General features: G+C 55.2%; 9 protein-coding genes across 9 annotated transcripts; 4 read left to right on the forward strand and 5 right to left on the reverse strand.

Moving 5' to 3' along the window:
• Positions 1–9: 9 nt before the first annotated feature.
• On the reverse strand, positions 10–1,634 carry PRI2 (DNA primase subunit pri2; the record flags this gene model as incomplete). Its single annotated transcript, XM_064836625.1, has 2 exons — positions 10–500; positions 581–1,634. The coding sequence occupies 2 exons, from the start codon at positions 1,632–1,634 to the stop codon at positions 10–12; spliced, it is 1,545 nt and encodes a 514-aa protein (XP_064696016.1).
• Positions 1,635–2,406: 772 nt separating this feature from the next.
• Positions 2,407–3,273, forward strand: LTS14_003924 (uncharacterized protein; the record flags this gene model as incomplete). The annotated part of the gene is made up of 4 exons (XM_064836626.1): positions 2,407–2,596; positions 2,652–2,724; positions 2,794–2,965; positions 3,082–3,273. The coding sequence occupies 4 exons, from the start codon at positions 2,407–2,409 to the stop codon at positions 3,271–3,273; spliced, it is 627 nt and encodes a 208-aa protein (XP_064696017.1).
• Positions 3,274–3,675: 402 nt separating this feature from the next.
• Positions 3,676–4,539, forward strand: LTS14_003925 (uncharacterized protein; the record flags this gene model as incomplete). The annotated part of the gene is made up of 1 exon (XM_064836627.1): positions 3,676–4,539. One exon carries the CDS (start codon positions 3,676–3,678, stop codon positions 4,537–4,539), a length of 864 nt encoding a protein of 287 aa, XP_064696018.1.
• A 187-nt stretch (positions 4,540–4,726) lies between these two features.
• LTS14_003926 (uncharacterized protein) lies at positions 4,727–7,410 on the reverse strand (the record flags this gene model as incomplete). Its single annotated transcript, XM_064836628.1, has 3 exons — positions 4,727–5,589; positions 5,641–7,060; positions 7,120–7,410. The coding sequence occupies 3 exons, from the start codon at positions 7,408–7,410 to the stop codon at positions 4,727–4,729; spliced, it is 2,574 nt and encodes an 857-aa protein (XP_064696019.1).
• A 755-nt stretch (positions 7,411–8,165) lies between these two features.
• On the reverse strand, positions 8,166–9,942 carry LTS14_003927 (uncharacterized protein; the record flags this gene model as incomplete). The annotated part of the gene is made up of 2 exons (XM_064836629.1): positions 8,166–8,465; positions 8,524–9,942. The coding sequence occupies 2 exons, from the start codon at positions 9,940–9,942 to the stop codon at positions 8,166–8,168; spliced, it is 1,719 nt and encodes a 572-aa protein (XP_064696020.1).
• Positions 9,943–11,015: 1,073 nt separating this feature from the next.
• LTS14_003928 (uncharacterized protein) lies at positions 11,016–13,242 on the reverse strand (the record flags this gene model as incomplete). Its single annotated transcript, XM_064836630.1, has 2 exons — positions 11,016–11,554; positions 11,607–13,242. The coding sequence occupies 2 exons, from the start codon at positions 13,240–13,242 to the stop codon at positions 11,016–11,018; spliced, it is 2,175 nt and encodes a 724-aa protein (XP_064696021.1).
• A 1,974-nt stretch (positions 13,243–15,216) lies between these two features.
• Positions 15,217–15,640, reverse strand: GNG1 (Guanine nucleotide-binding protein subunit gamma; the record flags this gene model as incomplete). Its single annotated transcript, XM_064836631.1, has 3 exons — positions 15,217–15,279; positions 15,348–15,408; positions 15,471–15,640. 3 exons carry the CDS (start codon positions 15,638–15,640, stop codon positions 15,217–15,219), a joined length of 294 nt encoding a protein of 97 aa, XP_064696022.1.
• Positions 15,641–16,730: 1,090 nt separating this feature from the next.
• On the forward strand, positions 16,731–20,057 carry TIF32 (eukaryotic translation initiation factor 3 subunit A; the record flags this gene model as incomplete). Its single annotated transcript, XM_064836632.1, has 1 exon — positions 16,731–20,057. One exon carries the CDS (start codon positions 16,731–16,733, stop codon positions 20,055–20,057), a length of 3,327 nt encoding a protein of 1,108 aa, XP_064696023.1.
• A 506-nt stretch (positions 20,058–20,563) lies between these two features.
• On the forward strand, positions 20,564–24,115 carry LTS14_003931 (uncharacterized protein; the record flags this gene model as incomplete). The annotated part of the gene is made up of 1 exon (XM_064836633.1): positions 20,564–24,115. The coding sequence occupies one exon, from the start codon at positions 20,564–20,566 to the stop codon at positions 24,113–24,115; it is 3,552 nt and encodes a 1,183-aa protein (XP_064696024.1).
• Positions 24,116–24,167: the final 52 nt, after the last annotated feature.

Here is a 24,167-nt window from a genome sequence, read left to right on the forward strand (position 1 = left end):
AACCGCGGCCTACTCCTCCATCTTCTCCCGACCGCCACCACTACTCGACTCCGGCCCATCGACCCCCAAATCCCCAGCTTTAATCTTGCCCAGATTCTTGAGCAGGAAAGACCGCTTAAAGTATGTATTAGGATGCAGGATGGTATCCAGGTCCCCGGCCGCCCAAAGTCCCTCCTCCTTAACCTTCCTCAACTGCCCCTTGTGCCCATGCTCAAAAACCCGATTACAAGCAATATGAAATCTCTGCTTGCCCACATCCTCCCGCACCCCTTGCAGCAGAGCTCGATCGGTCACGCCGACGGCTTGGAGGAGGGTGAGGAGGTTATCTGGGCTGTAGGTTCGGTAGGGGCAGCCGTGGGTCTGGCCGGCGGAGGGGGCGGGTTCGGTCAGGAGTTTTTGGCAGGAGTAGGGGGTGTAGCCTTTGCCGCGGCGGTTGGAGTCCCCGCCCACGTCGCCGTAGGCGTGGCGGATGTTGTAGAGGTAGTCGGATTTGAATTTGTCTGTTCCCATTTCATGTTAGTTAGTTGGGGGTTTGGGGAGGGGGGTTTGGGAGGAGCTGGAGATTGGGGGTGAGGCTTACCGTCTGCGATGAGCTTAAAGGACTTGCGCCAGAAGAGGATGCATTCTTGCAGATTCAAGCCGATGCCTTTGAGGAAGAGGGTATATTGCAGGCGGCCAAAGTGCTTCAGATGGCTGTTGTTGCGGAGTTCGCGGTGGAGGTTCTGCATGCAGAGGGGGAAATGCTGGGCTAGACCGTCGATGGCGGCGGCGGTGGGGATGGTGATGTCGCCGATACTGCTGCTTTCGGTGTAGCCTGCATCGGGGGCCACGAAGGACTGGGAGAGGTGGTGCAGGATCGGGGAGAGGCGGTTGTCCTCGTCCATGCGGGGCAGGAAGCGGGCGGAGAGTTCCAGGCCGGTTTCCAGTTGGCGGGCGAATTCGTTGAGGACCATTGTTTGTTGTTCGCGGACGTGGACGTAGGCGGTGCCCTTTTTGAGGAGGCATTGTCGACGTTCGACTAGTCCGGGCACTTTTTCCCAGTCGACTTTGAACCAGCTTTCTTCTTCGTCGCGTTTGACGTTGGTGGCTGCTTTGAGTTGATCGAGCCAGGTGGCTTTCTCTTCCTCGCTGAGCGTCTCCCAGCTCATGGGTAAGGTCTTGATGAATTCCTGTCTTTCCCGCGTGTCGTCGCTCTGCATGCGTAGTTTGAAGAGTTGTGCTTCTAGTCTTGCAAAGCGTTGTCGGAGGTCGGCGGTGCTGGAGAAGGCGAGGCGGAGGGTCCAGTGGCTGTAGTGGTCTCGTTTCCGTTCGCCCTCAATATCGCTGCTTCGGCTCGCATTACTGCTCAATCGCATGTATTTGTCCAATACCGGCTTCATATATTCCTCCGTCTCGGCTGGGGTCCGATTGCGGAACTGACATGATTCCAGCTCGGCCAGCACCTTCAGTCGTGCTATCGCCCACTCTTCAAACTGCTCGAGGGCGATATCGCCGGACGGTGGGACGACATAGAAGTTGAGGCGATGCGGGTATTCCTCTGGTCCATGTGTGGATTTGGCAAATTGTCGTTTCCGAGCATCGAGTACCGTCCTCTTGTTCGGGGCAATACGAGGAGCAGATGTAGCGGCGAGCATGTTGTATGCTATTCTGCTCTATCATTGCCGTGCACACTTTCCTACCATGGAAGACGCGACTTGGAAGACGCGTCGCGGAAGTGCGGGAAGCTGCCGAACCTTGACCGGCCTCGAGATGCAGTACAGTATTCACCACAGCCGCCACCATCTTCACTTTACCATCTCAGACAAATCTGGAGGTTCTAACATGCGACGCGTCATCTCACCACTAACGAACTGCCAGTGCAATCCCGTCTCGACCTACTCACTGACATGAACGTCGCCGGATGGGTGCTTGCGTGCACCAACATGTACACTCAATCCCCGTCACTGGTGCACCGAAGACGGTCATCATGTGTCACAGTACACATCCTTCATTGCTAAGGGATGAAGCCCGCGTTGATCGCATAATCCATTTCCGTGGCGCAGTCATTCCTGTACAACGGCAAGGCTTTGAGTATCACCACCCGGAGCACTCAGCTGAAGCTACTTCGGCCAGTTGACCTCGACGTTGGTGTCGCTGAAAGATGGCTTGTGGTACGCTGCTTCACAGCCTCGCATGGCCAGACGGACAATATGACGTCTGGCAGTCCTACTGTAGTACCATCAGCCTCGAGATCGTCTACCATGCGGAGCAAGCAAACGGATTGTCAATGTGCTATTTAAGAAGGTGTCCCCCACGCGTCATCCCTGGACGTTCAACCTGCAGTCAGCCAACGACACAACCCATACCATCACAACACCCCATCCACACTCCCGCAACATGCATCTCCAAGCCCTCCTATTGGCACCAATGGCCTGCATCTCCGTCCTAGCAGCTCCCCTGGGCAACTCCCCCATGATTGAGCAAGCTTTGGACTCTCGAGACCGTCCCCCACCTCCTACCTGCAACCACGCTGACCAGTCGACCGTCTCGTCCATGACCCCATTCCAGGACATCCCTCATCTCGTGCAAGGCGCAACCTACGATGCCAACCCAGGCGGTGAGTCCCTGCAATCTCTCCACCTCCCTGCTGCCCGCTGACTGGGCCATCGAAGGCTCCGTCTCCTTCACCGAGTCCTTCTCCTTTGCCGTCACGGCCGGCTACACCATCGGCGGCAGCATCGGCGCGTACGTAATATGACTCGTACCCGTGACCACGGCCCCGAGATCTCGTTACCCAAACTAATGCAGCGACAGTACTAGTAGCGTCGAAGGCGCCATCGCCCAAGCAGCCCTTAGCTTCGCCCCCAGCTACTCCTACAGCCAGACCGCCACCAAAGGCACCCCTGGCACGTCCAATTGCCCCAACAACAGCAGCCCCGGCGTTGTGACCTGGGGTCTGCAGGCCAAGCCGAGGATGTACGCTCTCGTGAGTAGCGCCCCGATCAAGCTTCTTCCTCCTCCCACAAATACATACATACATACACAACCGAACAAACGAACGAAAGGACAGGATGAAAAGACTGACATGCAGGATATTCGCAGAGTGGCACGGTCACCCACTGGGATCAGGGACCAGCAGGCGGATGCGTCAAGGCCGGCCCAAATGCCTTCCAGGCGAATGTGCCCGCCACCGAGGCTGGCGCGGATCAGGGCTCCGACGCGAAGATTGAGTTTAAGTGTTGTGTTGCGGCTGGGGGACCGGTGGTGGGGAGTCCGAATTGTCCGGCTTCTTGAGGGAGAGGGGGATGCGCATTGGAGGAGTGGTGGAGGCGAGGGGGCGGAGGGCTGGGGAGGGTATGACTTGGAGGCTCACACGGTGCGGAATTGAGCAGATCGTGGGGGTTGCACGGACTTGATGTGCGCGGCTTTTTTGGAATGGTTGCGACGAGTTGCGGATGAGGGTTCTGGCTTTTCTGCTATGATTTGGGAACAGAAACATATCTTTCACCTATCTAGGTATGGTCACAATCGTTACCTGTACGTACAGGGTCAGCATCGCGGGCCTGCCAGCATGTGAACAGCAGCTCGTTCCTTCCTTCCCAGCGTTGGCTTTGACTAGCGCCGGACGGCCCCGTAGACGCGCATACAAATTTGGATCGTGACAAAACGCATAAACATCTACCTCATCAATCGGGGATGGCACCAACTTTGCCCACACTGCCAAAGGAGCTACGGCTCATGATCTACGATGAGCTCTTCCAACCATTGATTCGTCGACCGAAAAACTTCGATGTCTACGTTCTACCATGCGATTGGCCTACCAATGATTCCTCGGCCTTGACTGCGTTATTGCTTCTGTGCAAAGAGATACGATTTGAAGCGAAGGGGCATTTCGAATCGCACTACCTGGGGTCGCTGATGCTTTACTTCGACGACGTGCCCAGCCTTCACCGGTTCAAACTCAACGTGGAAAGGGCACCGGCCAGGTATCGGAACCTCCAGGCTTGCTTCCATACTATGCTTTGCTTCCAGTCCGCCACGGAACTGTGGTGCGGCGATTTGCACGCCGAGTGGTACGATCTGGTCGAGGCAGTGAAACGAGATGGTCTTTCCTTCATAGGGGACCAGCGCGGCATCCACCCGAGTTGCCAATACATGGACCAGTGGCCCAACCCGCTCCGGGCTCTTTGCGAAGAGGAGTCGAGCGACCTCCACCATGACCGCTGGTGGGCACAGGATTGGCCGGAGATAGGTGGCGCGATCAGGCACGGTAGTGTGAGCGAGCTCCAGATCGATATGCTTACCGTACCACTCCAGGATACAGCGATGGAGATGACTGTACATCGGGTTTGTGGCGACCTCCGGACACTATATGCAACGATTGCCGCCCAAGTCAAGGATATAGCTTTGGAAGGGAAATGGGACCCTCGACTCGATCGGCAGGCGTTTTCCGGCGCCGTAACGAGGGCACAAAGGCTCCGGCGTTTCGAGGCCGAACATGGCTCTGGCTACTCGGACAAGCAATGGCGCCATGCGATGGAGGATCGTGCGCCAGGCTAGCTGCTAGAGGAGGAGTGAAGAGGGGGGGTAGCGAACTGGTCACCGTGGGGGATTGGATGCGTGACTCCAGCTTACGTATGCGAGATGATGAACCAGTGGACGCCAAGCGTGCATGGTGTTACGTACCGACGTATCATGCTCGAGGTGGGCAATTGACGGAAGTTGTGACCGTACGACTGTCGGCTCTCTACCCATCAGACACAACAACAGCATCAACGAACGGCGTCCCACTCGTCTGCAAAAGATCCACCCAGTTCCCACCCCGCCACATCTCAACCTCAATCGTCTTGTTCGCCGGCCCTTGAAACGAAACAGTCGTGTTCGTTAACCAATTCATCTGGACCTCCACCGTCCCATTCCCACCCCCAATGATAGTCAACTGTGCCTTCCCAGCCCCACCATCCGCCCGCCGAACATCAGACAACTCCACCCAAGCCCCCGCATGCAAAGTAACACCGCCATTCTCAATCGTGCCATTCAGACCCGTCGCCTTGCCCTCGTAAGACCCGATGAACGTCCCTATCACACCATCCTCGGCCTCGTACCTCGGACCCGTGTTCGGCGGGACCCAGATCTGTATCTCTGTCACGGCGGTCGTATACCGCAACTTATCACTCAGCACGACCTGTAAGAATCCCGTCTCAACAGTGTAACCCGTATCCGGCGTAGTCGTATTCGTGCCGTTGGCCATCGGTGCAGCAAAGGAGATGGTATTCAATGCATTTCCCACACAATCTGTCCAAGGGTTCTTATACGCCACCACTTCTCCTTTCCCATTCACCACTTTCACCCCTGCAGGACACGCTGCGACACCCCCACGGTCAGTATCGTCGAAGATGGCCAAGCTGATGGCGTTCATTTTCCGCGGTCGTGGGAGAGTAATGTTGATTGTGCCGTACGGGTATTGCGACTGGTTGTTTGTCCAGCGGTTATCTGGTGTGGTATCGTACCACAGCAGACCATCGTTCATTTTCCAGGCTGGGAAGGCGCAGAAGTCGCCGTTGAGGTTGAGGCAGTCGGTTGCTGTGATTCGGGGGAGGTTGTAGGGAGCTGTATTCAGTCAATCAGTTGAGTATATCATTGCCGCTAAGGACAACTTACAATTGGGATTCGCAACGATGTTCTGCCATTCTGGTTGCGAGGCAAGTGTTGCAGCGGCTTGGGTTGTGTTGAAGGGTAGTGTGACGTTTACGGCGCAAAGAGTGGGTTGGTGGTGGAAGAGTGTGCCGTTCGAGAAGATACTGAATCCTGCAGAGGAGTTGCCGTAGGTGCCCGTCTTGTAGTGCGAACCATCTTGGTCCCATACAAAGGACAGCAGGGATCCATGGTATGGAAGATTCTCGATGGCGAAGTGCGACCAGTTGCTCGGAACCAGCGGCTGAAGGACTAACGTATCGCCAAAGTCGGGTACGATGCCGAAGAAGTCCGTGAAGATGTTGTTGAGATATGTTGAGTGCAAGTAGTGCTCGCTATGGTTTCCAGTATCTCCACTCCAGCCGTCGACGGATGGGTAGTGCGATTCTGCTGTGTATGGTACACCGTCTTTGTAGTTTGTGAGCGTGTACTTCGTCATCTCCTGGTTGAAGAAAGCCGGTGTGATGATACTGCTCAGGCCATTGCGAGCGATCCGAGCCAAGGTGTCGAGGTAGACGGAAGTTGAGAATGGCCAGCTCTGCCCGTTCCAGACGCAACAATACGTTGTGTTCTTCAGCGCAGTGAAGTATGAGTTGGTCTGCTCTAATGTCGTAGGTCCAAACTCGCTTAAGAAGCCTTCTTGCGTCAAACTAGCTTCCAACCCACGAATATATGTCTCGTTCATTCCAATACCGAATCGATACGGATAGGTTCCAATCAGCTCCCGACCCTCACATCGAAGATTCGTGTGCTCCACAACATCAATCCAGAAATTCAGCTCTTGGCTATAGAGCATATTCTCCATCTTCGTCTGCAAATCACCAGCATACTGCGACCAGGTATGCGATAGTGAATTATTGCCCACCATAGCAGCAATCTGGCCAATAACCCTAGCACCCGCCACCATATAAGCATTCATACTAGGTCGGTAGGTCTCGGGTCCGGACCAGATGAGACCATAGTTGTTGCCACCGCCCTGGCTGGCACTAAGGCCAAAGTCATCCCACTCATGCATTGCTCCGCCACTGGGCCCACCGACAAGGAAGCCGGGGAGACTGTATTCCTGTGCATCTTGCAAAGGGGTACGATGATAGAGTCCAGTCGTGTTATCTCGAAGTTTATCCCATAGTTCGTACATGGCTATCATGCCGTCTAGTTGAGAGGTCAGAAAGTCGATATCGCCAGTCGATTGCGCATGCTCGTAGATGGCTTGATGCATGTAATGCGTGAACGTGACACCACTGAGCTTCTCCACTCCGCCACGGGTGTACTGCTGGATGTGATTCTTGACATAGTTGAGGTCTCGAAGCCAGCGGAGCTCCACGACATGGTGTGGCGCACTGTCTGGAGTGCTTTGGAATTTGCTTGACCACGATACGGGATGGATCTGTCAATCACAAACATCAGCATCGTCGAATTTTGGTGGCATGTCACAGCTGTACTCACGAACTCAGTAGATACCCATCCTTGACCTTCCGCCACCCATTTCAAATGCCGCTTGATCACACTGGTGCGGTAGTAATATACATCTGACATGGACTGATCCGGGACATCGATGAAGGGGATGTTGTCGAGGTACCATTGCGGATCGTCCAGATCCTGAACGTACGAAGAGTGGTTCAAGAAATTCGTGGTCTGGAGGTAGGAGTCTGCTGGCGGATATGGCCTCGATACTGTTGCATTCGTGACACCAGTTCCCAGAGCTATTAAAGCTACCACCGTGGATGTAGACCTCATCTTCTTCCGACTTCACTCAAGACCATCTGGTGACAATGAAGATAGGGAGTGCAAAGAAATCAGACACTTACGCTCTTCTTCAACAACGCCTTTCGTATCACCGCCTAGCATCATTATACTCGATGACGATGCGGAGAAATTCTCCCATTGCAGTCTCGTAAGGATGTTCCCATCGAAATGCCGGCAGAGATGATGTTGACGACGCTGCTCCGGCGGGTGAGTTCGAGAAGATCAGCATTCTGCGGGTTCTCCTCATGCGGGGTGAAGTGGAGGAGACAAAACATCCTCCGACTGATTTCGACGTAGATGAGCAAGTAGACCGTTCAGTGCAATGAAAGCCCGCTGTAGACTGATGAGTGCAGAGAGGAAGGGACAAGATTTTGATGTCACTTGTGAATGTAAATTCGGACTGTAAAGGTACATACACTTTCCGCCTAAATGAGCAAAGTCAACCACTGCACGAAGATGAACGCTCTGAGTAGCAAGTCAGCCAAGCAACGAACATGCTAAAGAAGCAGCAATACAAGCCAAGAAGAAAGCCCTTTTCAAATCAAAACGTGATCTGGACAGTCCACGCTATGCAAGCAGATCGCATCGCTTTTTGTTTCGGAAATCGAGTGGGTCCTGTTCGCGCGTAAGAGAATTGTCTGGTGCTTGGGAGTGCAAATCCCGTGTCGAAAGTGGTGTTTTACAATATAAAGGCGTCCCATCGCATAGGACAAGTAGCACGAGCCACAGGTCGTGACGTGAATAGGCTATTGTGCTGGCGCCGGCGCACCACGTCCTCGCGGTGCACCGCCCCGGCCTCTCGGAGCGAAATCACCACGTCCACCACGACCGTTGAAGCCGCCGCGTGGTGGGCCGCCTTGACCTGGTCCACCGCGACCGCCGCGCTGCATCTGGCCGTTGTGTGCTCCACGGGGTCCGAATTGCATATTGGTTGGGCGAACGCGGCGCTCCTCGACGAAGAGGGTGGAGTCGCAGATGTTGTGGGGGTTGGCGGCTACGGCTGCTTGGTAACCTTGTGGGGTTTTGAAGTCGACGAAGGCGGATGTCTGGATTGCCATATTAGCTCAAATACGTCATATCCGGAGAGAATGTGTCGAGGCTGACCTTGGGACGCGAGATGTCAAAGTAGATCAACTCGCCAAATTGTTCCAGATGCGCTCGCAGCTCTTCTGGCTTTACATGCTCCTGAACGTTCTTGATGTAACCTCGGCTTTGAGGACCTTGTTGTTGCTGCTGCTGGTCGACATGGCGGGACTGAGATCGGTTGTGGCTGCTGCCGACTGCTGTCCACTCGTCCTGAGAAGTAGGAGTCGAGGTCTCCTCACGAGCCGGCGCGGAGGGTGTCGAAGCAGGCGCAGCCGCCGGTGTTGATGCGGGAGCTTGTGTCTGTGCTTGGGCTGGCGCCTGAGTTTGCGACTTTGGGGCTGCTTGACGAGGCTGGCTGGGTGCTTGAGGGACAACAGGTGCAGGCGCGGTTCGAGCCGCAGAAGCGGCTAAGCTTGCCCAGGTCTTTGGCACGGCTGGCTTTGGTGGCGCGGCGGGTTGTGCAGGTGCTTGAGAGGCTGGTGTGGGTGCTGGTGACGGTGTCGGAGCTTGTGGCTTCTCTTCTTGCACAACTTCCTCGGTTGCAGCAGGTGTAGCCGACTCGCCATTGACTTCTGGCTCGGCACCGCTGGACTCGGTAGTAGCCTCTGGCGCAGCCTCCTGCTCCTCCTCAACCTCCTCCTCGTGAGACTCACCGTTGGTAGTAGGTGCTGATGCCTCCTCTGGCTTGGCCAAAGTCTCCTCGAGCTTCCCAGCAACCTCCTGCGCATCGCGCTCAATCGCAGCAGGGTTGTCCGAGCTCGTCAGAGTCTCGCGACCACTGTCCGCAGCTGTAGGAGGTGGCTCCTGAGAACCACTCTCGGCCGCAGGCTGCTGCTGGATCTCCTCTTCAGCCTGAGGTGCTGGCTGCTGGGGCTGCTCAGTCTCCTCATCCTCCTCCTCGACCAAATATCGGAAGATGTCGTTGAGGACGAAGTAGCCGTTTGTCTGGGTGGCAAGCACAAAGGTCTGCGTGAACTTTTTGTGAGGCTGGCTCTTGTTGGAGATCTCGCCAATGACTTGGATCACGATGTTCTTGTCTGAAGCCTGCGAGTCAACATTCGTGACGCGGACCTTGCAGTCCTGGAAGTCGAGTTCCTTGATGCGGTCATTGATGGCACGTTGCCCGACACAGACAGGCACCTTGTCAGTCTCCTGGCCAGACACGAATTGCGATCGCTTGTTGTAGAAAAGGTAGAGCTTCTCGGGCGATCGGGAGAGGGTGGTGTAGTACTGCTCGACGAAGTACCAGCCCACCTCGTCCTTGGGGATGTCTGACTGGGTGCTTGTACCGCTTGCCATCTCTTGTGCTGGCGGCTGCTGGTACATTGATTGCTGAGATGCAGGAGTCGAGGTATACGCGTTGCTCTGGTTGTCCGTCCCACCGAAGCCGTTGTGCGGCGCGTAGCCGTTGGTCATCGATGCCACTTCCGCCGCCATCGTCGTCGATTAGAAGTGAGCGAAGTTGAGAAGTGTTTTGCTGTAGGCACGAGTCAGTGTTTCATACGCACACGACCATTGTTTTCCTCCATCGAACATACAGTGACTTGTGCTGGTGGTTGCGAGGCGGTGGTGGTGTTGGTGTAACTGTAGAGGATTAAAGTGTTAATCGAAGTCGGACTACTGACAAGGAAGGCGATGTGTTATATACGAAGGTGAGGTCTGGTGTGGACGACGATGTCAGAAATCCCCGTGAACGAATCTGTCGACCGGCAGAGCTTCGAAAGTCCTCGTCTTCGGCTCCTTCCGCCCTGCAGCCAAATGAAACATGGAGCACGTGCGCAGACAACCACATTATTCCCTGGCCAAGACAAATGTCTTAGAGCAAATCTGCAGACAGCGAGTGATATGCAGAGCGCTTTTGTCCCACAAGCATAGTTGATCACAGGAGATGCTCATGGATGATTCACTAAGCCGCAGCATTCATTACACGCATATATACATACAAGGTCCCATGCATTTCATACCGCAATGTCACATCACGAGCCCACTGCGAGACCGCGGACCAATGCCGAGATAAGACGCAAGCGTAACAAGCAGCGAAAACAGTTGCAACCGCCTAAGTAGCCAGTAAGGAACGCCCATGGACCACAACCGAGTCCATTCGTCCTCGAGGCTGAATTTCGCAATCCGTGAACAAACGCCGTCAAGAACCATTCGAGTCCTCTCCGCCCTCCAAGTCAGGCGGCGCTGTAGGTCTGTAGCCGGGGGCAGCCATCTCCTTCCAATTCCCGTCCCATTCCACGGGGGTAGAGTTACAGACCTCCGATCCACCCACCCATCCTCCCACCCACGAAAGAGGTTGAATAACACATCTCCTCTGCGCCTTCCGTATCTGTAGCGCGTAGTCTATCGTCGCGCGGATCATCAGACATTAGGCTAGCCAAGCAAGAATGGGTATCGTAGTCGTCGAAGACAAATAATAAGAAGGTCCTTCCGCACCCGTCGTCTCTGTGTACTCATTGCATCTATAATGACGTTGCTCATAACGAACCAGTCTCGGTCGATTTGAGCTAGGCCTTGACGTCGTCGGGACTTGCACTATCCTTCGCGCTGCCCACAGCAGCAGCAGTACCGTCAACGCCACTCCCACCTTCATTCCCCAGCCGCCTCTCTAACTCCTCGAGTCGTTGTCTCAGCAGGTCATTCTCCGCCGCTTCCTCTGCTTGCTTCTTCTGCATATTCCGGATATACACATTAGCCGACTCGACCGTCGAAGCCTTACTACTATGGCTCTTCGCATCGTCCTTGCCATCTTTAATCTCCAGGTCAGCAGCGCATATCGCCTCGGGACTGTCTTCCGAGTTGCTGCCGCCTTTCTTGCTGCCTAGAAGGTATTCTCGCGGCACAAGGGCTTGCATTTCTTTCAATGCGTCGTTGATGCGGTTTCGACGGCCTTGCTCGGCTACTTTGTGTGAGGTGCGTTTGGAGGTCAGGCCGGAAGATAGGGAGTCGGGGTATGAGATTCCTGGGAGGTGGTTGCCTTCAAGGATGTTCTGATAGTTGGACTTTGAAGCCAAAAGGAGTGCGTGGGTTGGGGAGTGCAGAGCAGCTGCGGAAAGATTAGCTCTCATTCGGAAAGATAGACTTATACATACACTTACTGCCTTCCGGGAGTAAAGGCTTGATGCTCGGACTTATCCGTGGCCGTAAAGCAGGCGAAGGTAAACCTGCACCAATCGTACTGACACTGCCTCGCTTCTTGTTACTTCTGACACCCTTGGCGTCTCCTTTCTTATCCTTCAGCAGTCCGCCGGGCGTAGTGGCGGACATAGGCGACATCATCCCGGACGGACTTGCCACAGCAGACAATGGTCGGGCCGAGGATGGCGTGCTCAGCGGGCCAAGTTTCGGCGTCTTGCGTGCTGTGATACGTGGTGTTTGGTCCTCCATAGTCTCAGGCACAAGCTGCGTGTCTATCTGAGTAAGCGCTGGTCGCTGAGAAGCTTGGCCAGATGCGGCCTCTGGAAGCTGCAGATCATCCAGTCCAGCGGCTTCGCCATTGTTCTGCACAGTCGAAGCGCTGCCATTAATCTGCTGGTTCGCCGCATTGCCGGAGAGGAGTGATTTGGGTGTAGCTGCAGCACCAGCGGCCGCAGCCTTGGCTTCTTGCTGTTGTGCAGACAAGGCCGGTGATTGTGTAACACTCGAGCCAGGCCTAGGGGGCGGGCCCATAAGCGACTCGCTGAGCGGCTCCGGGCTGATACTGCCATCCTCCGAGCTGCCATTGAAAACTGATGGCATTTGGAGACCCGCTGAACTCGGCTGTGACTTTGCCGATCTTTGACTCTCGGCCATGATTGTGTCTAATTCCGATGCCGGCACCACAGAAGATAACATAGTTCCAGATTTTCGCTTCTGCGGCTTCGTCGCAGGACTCTGTCGCAATCTCGAGTTCGTCGCAATACTTCTCGGCGTCGCCACTTTCCTCCTCGGCTTCTTAAGCTTCGACGTCGCAGACTCCGGCAACGTCATGATGTCCCCCATCATATCAACATCCGCGCTCGGATCGATAGGAGAGGCTGCATTCGAGCTAGGCGCAGTACTAGGATTGGTGTAGTATCCTTGGTGGTGTGCTTGCTGCTGGGGCACATTTTGGGCGTGCAGCATTGGCGAAGTAAGGGGTGAAAAGTATGCTCCAGGAACGGCGAATTCTGGTTGCACGTGGTACTGTGGTGTCCCAGCCGGCGATACCATCGGCGTGAACGCTATCGCGTCGTCCTTTCGTAATTGGTAGCGCTGTTGTTCGAGCATAGCACGTTGCTGCGCATCGATTTGTTGTTGCATAAATCGGCCTGCCTCTCCATGCATGTCGAAGCTATTCGGCGTAGGTGGGACATGGCCGCCTGGGAAGACCTGGGGTTGTGTGTATGCATATTGTGGTGGTTGCATGTGGTACTGCTGTTGTAGAGATGGCTGGTACATGGACTGGGTTGTGAAAGGATGTGACACGGGTACTGTGCTGCCAGCCCGCGACAGGAATTGCGCTTGCTGCTGATCCATGTCCTGCTGCATCCCATACTGCTCTTGCCCTCCAAAGTCCTGCGCCGACGTGCCCGGTGGTGGTGCTATCGAACTGATATCGGCGAATGGCGTTGAAGGGTGGGATAGGTTCTGTGGCGGGGCCATGTGGTCGCCATACTGCCCAGTGCTTACGTCGGGTATGGGTTGTAGATCTAGGTCGCCGAACTCGAAGAGACTCTCCAGGTCGTTGAGGTCGCTGTTGGTCATGGAAGCCATTGGGTCAAGCTGCTCTGCTTGCGACCATGGCTGATTGGCTGCCGTATTCATGTTACAGCAGGCGTCTGAGCGTGACGATTGGCGTTGGCGGAGCCGCAGCACCTTTCGCCTGTCAACCAGCAACCCGCCGTGAAGTGTTATACCGTCGTGGTCGTGTAGTGAGGTCGCGGTGAAGATCCGTCTCGGTATTACCTGCGTCGAGTCCCACTGTGAACTCTGTACTCCGTTCTTTTCCTAATTATCCCGTCGGCCCGTATGTACTGCGCTCGTTACTGAAGTGAGGCCGCGACAAGGTGAGGATTCCAGGATGCTGCAGACACTGTATTCACTGTCGTAGTCGGATGTCGGACTCGGGCATACTGTAGCGACAGGCCAAGATGTAGATGAAGTGCCCCTCGAGCAAATCGACGTGCAGAGACGAATGAAAAGCGGGACCAAATGGCAATGCTAGCCAGCTGCACAGAAGCAGATTTCTTCCAGCGCCAGTAGTTGGTGCCCACTATCCACCCTCCGCACTAAGAAAGGCGACGGCAACAACCTAGGTTAAAGCGCAAACGGCACTAGCAGCAACGCGTTCGCCGTGTTAGCAGTGGTATTGCCCGGTGGTGGCGTGGCGGCGATGATGCCTGCGCAGGTCAAGAGGCCGCCTGCATCTCCAGGAAGAGAGTGAGACAGAAGCGAAGCCGCAGATCATTGAGTGGGATGCATGCAGAACTGCGCGCTTGAGTCCGGCGAGCCTCGAGAGTTTTCTGGCACTCTGACAAAGTTCACCCCACGTCCATTACGCTCAATTTCATGGGCTGCGAGCCTGTGAGCTTTGCGGTACCGGCGTGCTGGGTACCTCTCCCGAAGTTCTCGCAGCTGGAAGAACACTCTCAATAATGGAGACCTACCTTGCCTTCGCGATAATCTAAAAGTTTATGCGGAGCGCAGTCTAGGTCGCACGATAAGACAAACCTACCTGTCAATAATAATGCACGTCCAATCTCCATCCCCAGACTGTTCGTTATCCCTCTTACGCCATCAGCTTCTGCACCAGGCGAGGGACATTGCAGTCGGGTGTAAGCAAGCCGACGCATGTTCCTCGTGGCGCATGCACATGACGAATTGTATTGCAAAGAAGCAGGACCTCACGGCGGGATCGACGTGGGCAAAAGTAACTTCATTGCTGCAAGGTGACCGATGCATTGGGTGTCTCCATCTTCCCGAATCGTCGTTGCAGCCGCTGTACGCAACGTCCCTTGCAGCGTTAGGCCCTCCAGGATTTGATCACAGTCCTCACTCATCAGGCAATGGTCTTGGGAATAATGGAATATCTTGGCTGAAGTCCATGACCTGGAATGTGCTCTCAACTTATAATCCACCATTGTCTCAATAATATACACGAACAACAGGCAACAAGACCATGAACATGATAATCTCGCCAATCTCCTCCCCAATGGCGTCGAGCCGCGCTCAGCGCGTGATTGGGTAATGAGAAATACCACGGTCAGAGCCTCATGCATAGCCCTACGCAATGGCCGATTTGCCAGGCACACCATGGAGCAGCCTGGTCTGAACCGGCAACGTAATGCCGCCAAGGCTACCATATAGCCCTGGTGGCGAGGATGCATTTGTTGCAAAAAAAATATGATAATCGTACATCGCTATACTCGTCCCACTTGCTACCTCATCTTACTGATTTCGCCACTGCGGCACAAACACTGATCATTCTCCGCAGTCTGTCTTGTGCTTGGACCCTGTTCTTGCTCTCGTCGTGTGCACTTCTTTGCTCCTTCTCCCCACTTCATTCTGCTCGAAGTCCACCGAATAAGAATCCCATAAACCATGCTGATCCACCGAAAACCGCCACCAGGAAAATCAGAAGTCGGATGGAGACTTCCTACTACGCAAAATCCACCCCACTCGAACGCCGATGCTATGGACAGGTCGCATGATTGCTGAAAAGGATAAGAAGTCGGCGCAGGCTCAGTCCTACATGACTGTGCAGCATCCTCCTTGTTGCTGCGGCGCGTAAGGATCATCTCGTTTGTCGACCTGGATAAGAGCTCAGTATTGACATACGAAGTTGAATTCATGACATGTGGTGGCGATTGTGAACTCACCTGACCCCATCTGCTGGGCACCATAAAGTCTTTCGGCTCCTTGTCCGTAAAGGCGATCAAGCTGGTAGGCATCGGTCAGCATAAATTTGTCACCACACCACTCTTCGCCCGCGCATAACATACTCGATGGATGCCTCTGATACAGGTATTCTCCTCCGATTCAGGTCATCTTGTAAGCGCTGGTTCAGCTCTGTAAGCCGCCTAAGCTTCAGCTCTGCCATGGATTGCTTCTTGCTCTTGCCATTGTCGTTTGTGCGTAGCTCAAAAGGTGAAGACATGGCCGCGTTGTTCATTTTCGGCAATTTATGCTTCTCCGGTGAAGGCGCAAGTGTGATATGGATACGAGGGGTAGCCGGCGCTCTCGGGTGAACCACGATAGACACTTTGGTTAGGGTCGATGCCGATTTATGTCCACTTTGGTAAAGTGTTCGGGATGTGGTGCGCTGGCAAGGAGGTGTTGGTGTTCTCGTATGTGTGAGGTGAGAGTGTCGGCGATTGAATGCTCGTGGATGTTGTGAAGCGGCGCTATGCGATCAGACACTGGTTGGCGGCACAGTCAGTTCAAGGGACGATCATTTACTCAAGTTTGGTTCGTGCGACCTGCCTTCTGCAGCTCTCACCCGCGGCTCAGCACATGAACGTCGTCCGTATTTGATTATGTGATGGACGAGTGATGGTGCTTGATCCTGCCTCCCGTACTGTCTACCTCTCTTTGGAGCTCTCGGCTCACCGCGCCTGTCGCTCTAGCTCGTGGCGTAAAGGAGTGACTTCTGCCCTGTCCGTCTCCCACTAGCAGCTTGTGCGGCGCAGAGCACGTGAAGATGATGCGGGCACGGGTCGCGAGGCAGTGAATCAGATCGCAGAGCACGAGCTGGGCCAGACCTCGTTTCTAGTTGGCGGGCAGTGCGACACAGAGATGCGGAATGGGGGAGAGATTGGGTTGTCTTGTCTCAAGAGGCTAGAGCGAAAACAGATGCGGGTCTCGAAGCGGACAAGTGGACGGGTAGAGCCAGACCGACTCTCTGCAACGTGACGGCTGGCGAAGATTACTGAGATGCTGTATCATTTACCTGCAGCCATTTCCGTGTTGTGCGATACTCGCATAGAAGTCATCGCTTTGCAGAGAGGGTTTGCGTGAGTCTGTCGACGACGTTTCTCCAACCTTCAAGGACGCAGCTCGAAAGTGGCTTGAGCTCTGACTAATATTCAGTGGGGCCGCGCCAAGCCAAACCTGTCATTTCTTTGCGTGCGAGGCATCACTTGATCATCAGCTTCGAAAGGAATACCACAACGCCATCATAAGCGATACAACACCACATAATCACAAGCATCACAACTACAGCAAGCCGTCAACGCGCTTGCTGACCGAGGAGGCAGCCCAATATGCCTCCTCCACCCCACACACGCCCTGAGAATGTTCTCAAGAGGGCCCAAGAACTGATCGGGGTTGGCCAGCAACAGGCCGCCCTATCTATTCTACACGAACATGTCACGTCAAAGAGGACGCGTAACAGCACGATCGCTGCTCTGGAGCCGGTCATGCTGTTGTTTGTGGAGCTTTGCGTAGATCTGAAGAAAGGGAAGTCCGCCAAGGATGGGCTTTACAACTACAAGAACACGAGCCAGAACACGAACGTGGCCACCATTGAGCTGGTCTTCCGCAAATTCATTGACCTGGCGGAGCAGAAAGTCAAGGAGGCACAAGCGAAGGCGGATGAGATGACGGGTCAGAATGAGTCCTCAGAAGAAGGGGCTACCACATCGATTGGCGATGTTGGTGATCTCGAGGCCATGGAGACTCCGGAGTCCATCCTGCTTTCCACTGTATCTGGCGAGCAGTCTAAGGACCGAACCGACCGCGCGATCGTGACACCATGGTTGAAGTTCTTGTGGGAGGCCTACCGGACTGTCCTCGACATCTTCAAGAACAACGCGCGCCTCGAGGTCATGTACCAGACCACCGCCCATCAGGCCTTTGACTTCTGCAAGCGCTACACCCGCAAGACTGAATTCCGCCGCTTGTGTGAATTGCTGCGCAACCACCTGCAGAACGCTGCCAAGTACTCCCAGCAGGTCCACGCGATCAACCTCAGCGATCCGGAGACTCTCCAGCGCCATCTGGATACTCGCTTCGAGCAGCTCAACGTCGCTGTTGACCTTGAGTTGTGGCAGGAGGCTTTCAAGAGTGTCGAGGACATTCACACCCTTCTCAGTTTGTCGAAGAGGCAGCCCAAGAATTCGATGATGGCCACCTACTTCGAGCGCCTGACTAGGATCTTCTTGGTCAGCGAGAACTACCTCTTCCACGCCGCTGCCTGGAGCCGATACTACAGTCTCCTCAACATGTCAGCTCGTGCTGTCGGAGCTGGTGCGTCGAAAAAGGATAACCCAACCAACATCACCGATGCCGACCTTTCCAGGTCTGCCACATATGTGTTGTTGTCGGCCTTGGCCATTCCGGTCATCAGCACTACCCGTTCCCGAGGCGCTCTCATCGATGCCGACGCTGCTCGTAACAACAAGAATGCTCGTCTGACCAATCTTCTGGGCATGAACTCCGCCCCGACTCGTGCGATCTTGTTCAAGGACATGCTCAACAAGGATATCTTGGCTCGCGCAAGGCCAGAGATCCGTCAGCTCTACAGCATTCTCGAGACCGACTTCCACCCCAAGGTTATCTGTGCCAAGGTCTCGCCTGTCCTTTCGCAGATCGGCGCCGACGAGGAATTGCAGAAGTACGTTCTGCCTCTGCAGCAGGTCATCTTGACACGTCTGTTTCAGCAGCTGTCTCAAGTATATACCGACGTTAAGCTGGATGACGTCCTGGCCCTTGCCGAGTTCCCTGACCCATTCAAGGTCACCCCAGCCACTATCGAGAAATTCATCATGAACGGCTGCAAGAAGGGCGACTTGTCGATTCGCATTGACCACTCTACCGGAATTCTCACCTTCGACCAGGATGTCTTCTCTTCTTCCAAGGCCCTTCACACAGGTGCTGCTGCTGGCTCGGCAGAGGCCGACGCTGGCTCTGTGCAGCGTTTGCAGAGCACTCCCTCCGAGATTGTCCGCACACAACTGTCCCGCCTTTCTAAAGCATTGTACACGGCTGTGCAATATGTCGACCCATCTTTCAACGAGGATCGATACAAGTCCAAGCTTGCTGCGTTGAGGCGTGCTGAGGCTGGCGCTGAGCAGGAGCACCAAGATCTATTGGCGAGACGTGACATCATTCAGCAGAAGAAGGAATCCGCTGCCAGTGCACAAGCTGCCCGCCAGCGCGAGGAGGAGCAACGCCGCAAGACTAAGCAACAAGAGCTTCAGGCGGCCGAGACAGAGCGTCTTACACAGGAGGCCAAGGATCGTGACGAGCGTAGGCTCCAGGCCGAGCGCAAGAAGGTGCAGCGTGAGGAGGCAGAGAAGCAGCTCAAGGAGTTGCAGAAGGGTGTCAAGGGTGTAGATGTCTCTGGTCTAGATCTTGACGACCTTGACAGTGGACGCATTCGTCTGCTTAAGCTTCAGGCTTTGGAACGTGAGAAGAATGAGATGGGTGAAAAGCTGAGGATTACTGGCAAGCGTATCGATCATCTTGAGCGTGCTTACCGTAAGGAGGAGCTCAAGCATCTCGAGCAGGACTATCAGCAACAGCGAGACCACGACCTCGAGGCGTACACGAAGACCAAGGAAGAGACATCTCGCAATGCTGAACAAAAGCATAAGGAGGACGTCTCACTCAAGCACCGTCTCAGCAAGCTCCTGCCAGCATACGAGACTTTCAAGAAGGACATCACCAAGCAACGCCACGCCGACTTCGAGAAGCGTGACCGCGAGGCACAGAAGGAACTCAACAGGAAGATGGACCAACGCCGACAAGAAGTTCGCGAGCAGAGAGCTGCCGAGCGTCGTCGCGTGCAAGAAGACGAGCGCCAGCGCAAAGAAGAAGAGGAGAGACAAGCACGTGAGGCTGAGGAGGCTGAGCGTGAGGCAGAAGAGAAGAAGCGCAAGGACGCTGAAGCAAAGGCGGAGGCTGAGGCGCGCAGGCAAGAGCGCCAAGAGGCTGCTCGCAAGCAAATGGAGCCTGAGCAAGAGGCTGAGCAGAGACGTCTGGAGAGGAAGCAAGGTGGCGCTGGTGCTGCACCACCCAGCCGCACATTCGACAGACCATCTCTCGCAAGCCGCGCACCACCACCCGATGACCCAGCTGCCGAGTCCCGTGGTCCTCCTAAGATCGCTCTTGCAGGCAGCAAGCCCAGCTGGCGTGAGCGTGAAGCCATGAAGGCACGTGGCGAGCTTCCACAGCAAGAAGCAGCTCCCACGAGCAGTAGCAGCCCTGCCCCGCCAGCCGCGCCGCCCGCTGATGAGCGTGTGGCCACCGAGGAGACCGCCTTGCCCAAGAAGAGTGGCTACGTCCCTCCTCATATGCGTGGTGCCGGTGCTGGTGCCCGAACACCTAGTGCCGATTCCTTGCCTCCACCTCCTCAGCCGCGTGAGCCTAGGGAGAATAGGGAGAGGGATAGTTCGGCTAAGCCTGAGGCGCCGAGGGAGAGGTGGGCGCCGAGATCGAGGACGCAGCAGGAAGAGGGTGGTGAGAGGTCGGAGAGCCCGGCGGCGCCTCCGGCGGGTGGGAGGTATCAGCCTCCTTCGCGCACTGGTGGTACTCCAGGCGCTGGTGGAAGCACGGGTGGTGCTTACAGGCCTCCTGGGCGCAGATAGGGTGTGGATGGGTGAGCGAGCGGAAGCTGCTGGCTGGGTCCTGTCTTGCTTTGATTGGCGTTGCGAAGGTTTGTTAGGTCTGTGCGTACTCATCGAAGCATCGCCTATGGGTCTCCCAAGGCGTTGCTGGCTCGCTGGTCACGGTAGCGTATAGTACGTACAAGTCTGACGATTTATGCTACACAAGTTGCTTCCTGTGCAGGCTGCCGCTAATTGATTTGGACTGGAAGGTGTCTTTGCTGTCGGCATCGTATCAATGCATTAGCCTCGCCTCGACACGATATTTCATCATTAGGTTGTACCCGGCGGAAGCATCCCGCGTTTCATTTCGTTGAACTTTGATCACTCCCGACTTTAATTGGTGAACGAACGGGCCGGGTGTGCACATGTCCTTGCTCCTCCCTCACATGTGACAGCTGCGACATGTCATCATAACAATAATGCGCCTTCTTATGCAGGTGGATGATGAGCGCGTTGCTGTACGAGAGGCATAGAACGCCTTGGCCATGTCCACGATTGGCGGATTGTCCTCGACCCCGAGTCAAGTTCCCACGACGGCTGCTGCTGACGTGAGCTTTCAACGACTGGCCGACCACCATAATGGTGAGTCGAGCTCACATGGGTCTTTGAGGTCGAGGCAGAGGAGTCGGAGTAGGGAGGCTGAGGAGCAGAGGAGGAGTAGGGAGGTCGAGGAGCAGAGGAGGAGTAGGGAGGTCGAAGATCAGAGGAGGAGTAAGGAGGAGCCGAGACGATCTCAGGAGACGCCGCCGAGTCGAAGTCCTGCGAAGCTGCAGAAAAGTGTCGGTAGCGCACATCGACATAGGACGTCTGGTGGTTTTCTCCTGGACTCGGCAGCAGTCAATGGTAGTCCGAAGGGCAATGCTTTACCGCATCGAGATGGTAAGAGGAAAGCACAGAATGGCTTCTTGCATGTGGAGAAGAGAGGGCAGAAGAGCTCGAGATTATCGGGCGATAGCTCGATCGGCAGCTCGCCACTGTCACGTCAGATATCTCACGAGCATGGTGGCAGTTCGCAAGGAAGCTCTCGGCCTCCGAGCATGGATCCTGCACAGCTAGTGCAGATGGCATTAGAATTGAGCGAGAGTCGGCGGAGGCAGGTCAGTGGAGGTCTGCAGATACCTCTACCTTCACCTCGGGATCGGAGACGCGTGTCGACCCTTCGACCATCTGGCACTGTGCGAGTACCCGTCTCACCGCAAGATCGGACCAGCCATGACAACAGTAACGGAGTGAAAGGTACATCTATTCCGTACAGCTCGAGCAGGGTCGCATCCGGTCAAGGAGGGCCTTCATTGGGCTACGATGGAGTTGCTGGGGACGAGGAACCACGGAACTTCACTCCAGCTACCTTGTCTCGTGCTGAACGTGCTCGCAAGTACTTTGAGCTGGCGAGCGAGCATCGACGACTTTTACTAACATTACCTCCACTTAAGCCAGATGGCGATGCACCTGGCAATCACACATATACGGCCAAGAACAGCCCTGGTAGCACTTTTCCGGAAATCTCTCGGACAGTTTCGCGCGCCAACAACAAGCATGAGCTTGGTCGTCAGTACAACCCTCTGCAAGCTTTGCGCAACCGTAGGCTACGAAACAGGGAGAGACAACCTTTACCTGCACCTATCGAGACGTGGCAAGACACCGACATAATTAGAGCATGGGTCGATGATGTTGAGACAGCTGTAGAGCATCCCGAGTATCGGAGTACTCCCGACCAAGTCCAGCTGCCAGATTATGATGGTGACGATGGTGGCGAGGCTGACCAGCGTGTTACTTCTCGAGGTCATCGCAGGACCGATACTGTTAGCTCTGTGATCACCCGACCCGAGAATGGCTGGAGTATCGAACCATGTGAATTGCTTGCAGATACGTACTGGACCGAGAAAGGCGACAACAAGGCTTTGGTCGAGAATCGTCGTGGCATCAAGCTCTTCCCAGCTCTGGTCAGAAGAAGCATGGATCAAGCACGAGCAAGTAGAGAGAGCGGCAGAGTCTCGAGTGAGCGACAGACTCTAGATCTCGCGCAAGCAGACGAGATACCTTTCTACAAGCGAGCACACAGAGGACCGCACTTCCTGCCTAGAAAGCACAAAGTACTGCCAAGATCTGGTAGCGTCTCGTCAGTCAGCAGTGCGGAAGGACGGCATGTACCGAACCTCAACGGCTCTCTAGAGGACGATTTCGATAATATCGGACCCCTAGAGAAGCAGATGCAAAAGTTGATTGCACAAGAGGCTAAGGCGCAGGCGACTAGTCCCACATCGCCTGAGCTATTGTCGCCAGATCATTGGAACTCGGAGCATACTCCCTTCCCGAATCAGCGATCACGCAGGGATACTCGCTCGCACGAACAGGAAATAGCACCCACACAGATCAGCCGACTGTCTGTCGACACGGCGCGCGAGCACAAGCGTGCAAAGTCTGCCGATGGTCGTGTAGGGGCCAGTGATGGTAGACCGTCTATTGACCGTGGTAATTCATACGAGGCCCGATCACCAACCATAGCAGGGTTTCGAAACTCTTTAGACATCGATCGCTCATTACCAGAAGATCGGCAGAGTCTTATAGCGAGGCAGAAGTCACGCTTGCATCGGCTGCCTTTTATGCGCTCGCACAGTAAAGAACGTAGTGGTACTGAACGTACCGACTTTGCTGACAGAGCCACGCTCGCGAATGAGGGCACTGTCAATGAGTCGAGGTTGAGTCAAGACTCGGCTCGGCCATCTTTCGTGCAGCGACAGCGGACTGCTGATAGCACGACTGGCAGCTTCAAGCGTCAAGGCACGGGCGAGTCTGCGGGCTCGGCCAAGGACAGCGGTTCCGTGATGGGTCGTCTACTGAAAGGAGGGCGGGTGGGCGATTTGATGCGCACGGAGAGCTCGCGCATCAGTGACCGCTTTCGTAGCAAAGACCGTGTTGATGACTTGTCACCACACTCCGAACGTTCAGACAGTGGCACGGACGAAGAGGCGGAATTGCCGGCGAACTATACTGGTGACCCGAGTCCGCGTACTTCACTGGATGTGTCAAGAGCGAAGGGAAAGTACCACTTACCGAACTTGCCATCCTTCAAGTCCCCGGCTGCTCGAGGTAGTATAGCGGGTTCGATCTCAAACGATAGTGACCCGATTACTCGTCAACAGCAAGCGCAACGAGATGCTGCAAAGCCATCGAGGTTCAACCACCTGCCACGAATCAACCTGCCTGCTGACGACGGCTCTGCTATAAATCTCTCCGTGCAAGACCTGGAAAATGATCGCCGGAAGAGCTATGGCTTCCTTGGCCAGGGCTCGGGCCCGTCGTCACGTATCACGTTTGGGCCTGTTGAGGAAAATGCGTCCGGGCATTCTACGCCCGGCCAGCACAGATTACACACGCAACGTGGGCGACACTGGAGTATCTCTGATCAACGCATGCCGGAGAAGCTGTCTACGAAAGTCACGATGCGGGACGTGGCTCGCGCGAAAGCTCTGTTATTGTCTTCCGGCGTCAAAGCAAGGGAGATACAGCGCCGCGCGGACCTGCCGCGTGACGAGTCGTTGTCGCTCTATACCGACATCCAGAAGTTAGTCGGCAAGGAAATCGGCCCTGTGTCGAGACGAGAAGAGCATCTCGTTGTCTCACGTATGCTGGCCGATCACCTCACAAGCAGCTTGGCAGACATCGAGAACGCTCTGGGTCTCTTCCAGCAGGACCCGACTAAACGCCTGGGCGAACAAATCAATGCACTCGGCCGGAAAGCGGGCGACGAGCTCGCCACAGTCGTGCACGATACCTCGGACGATGCAGATGCTTTCATCATCGAACTTACTACCAAGGCACCGCAGGACGTCAAACGTGTAGATGATGCAGTGGACGATATATTACGGCAGCGCCGACGACAGTTCCGCTTGCTCAGGAAGACGGGCTTTAAGCTTCTGGAGTGGTTGGTGCTGGGTATTATGTGGTGGGTTTGGTTCTTGGTTGTTTTATTCAATACTGGCAAGAGGATTGTGCTGGCGAGCTTTGCGCTGGTCAGGTGGTTGCTTTGGTTCTAGACTGCTTTATATCGCGAGCCGTCGTGTGTTTGAGATACCCTTGCTGGATATT

Source organism: Recurvomyces mirabilis (assembly GCF_035927965.1).
Source record: "Recurvomyces mirabilis strain CCFEE 5264 chromosome Unknown scaffold_8, whole genome shotgun sequence".
NCBI lineage: Eukaryota > Fungi > Ascomycota > Dothideomycetes > Mycosphaerellales > Teratosphaeriaceae > Recurvomyces > Recurvomyces mirabilis.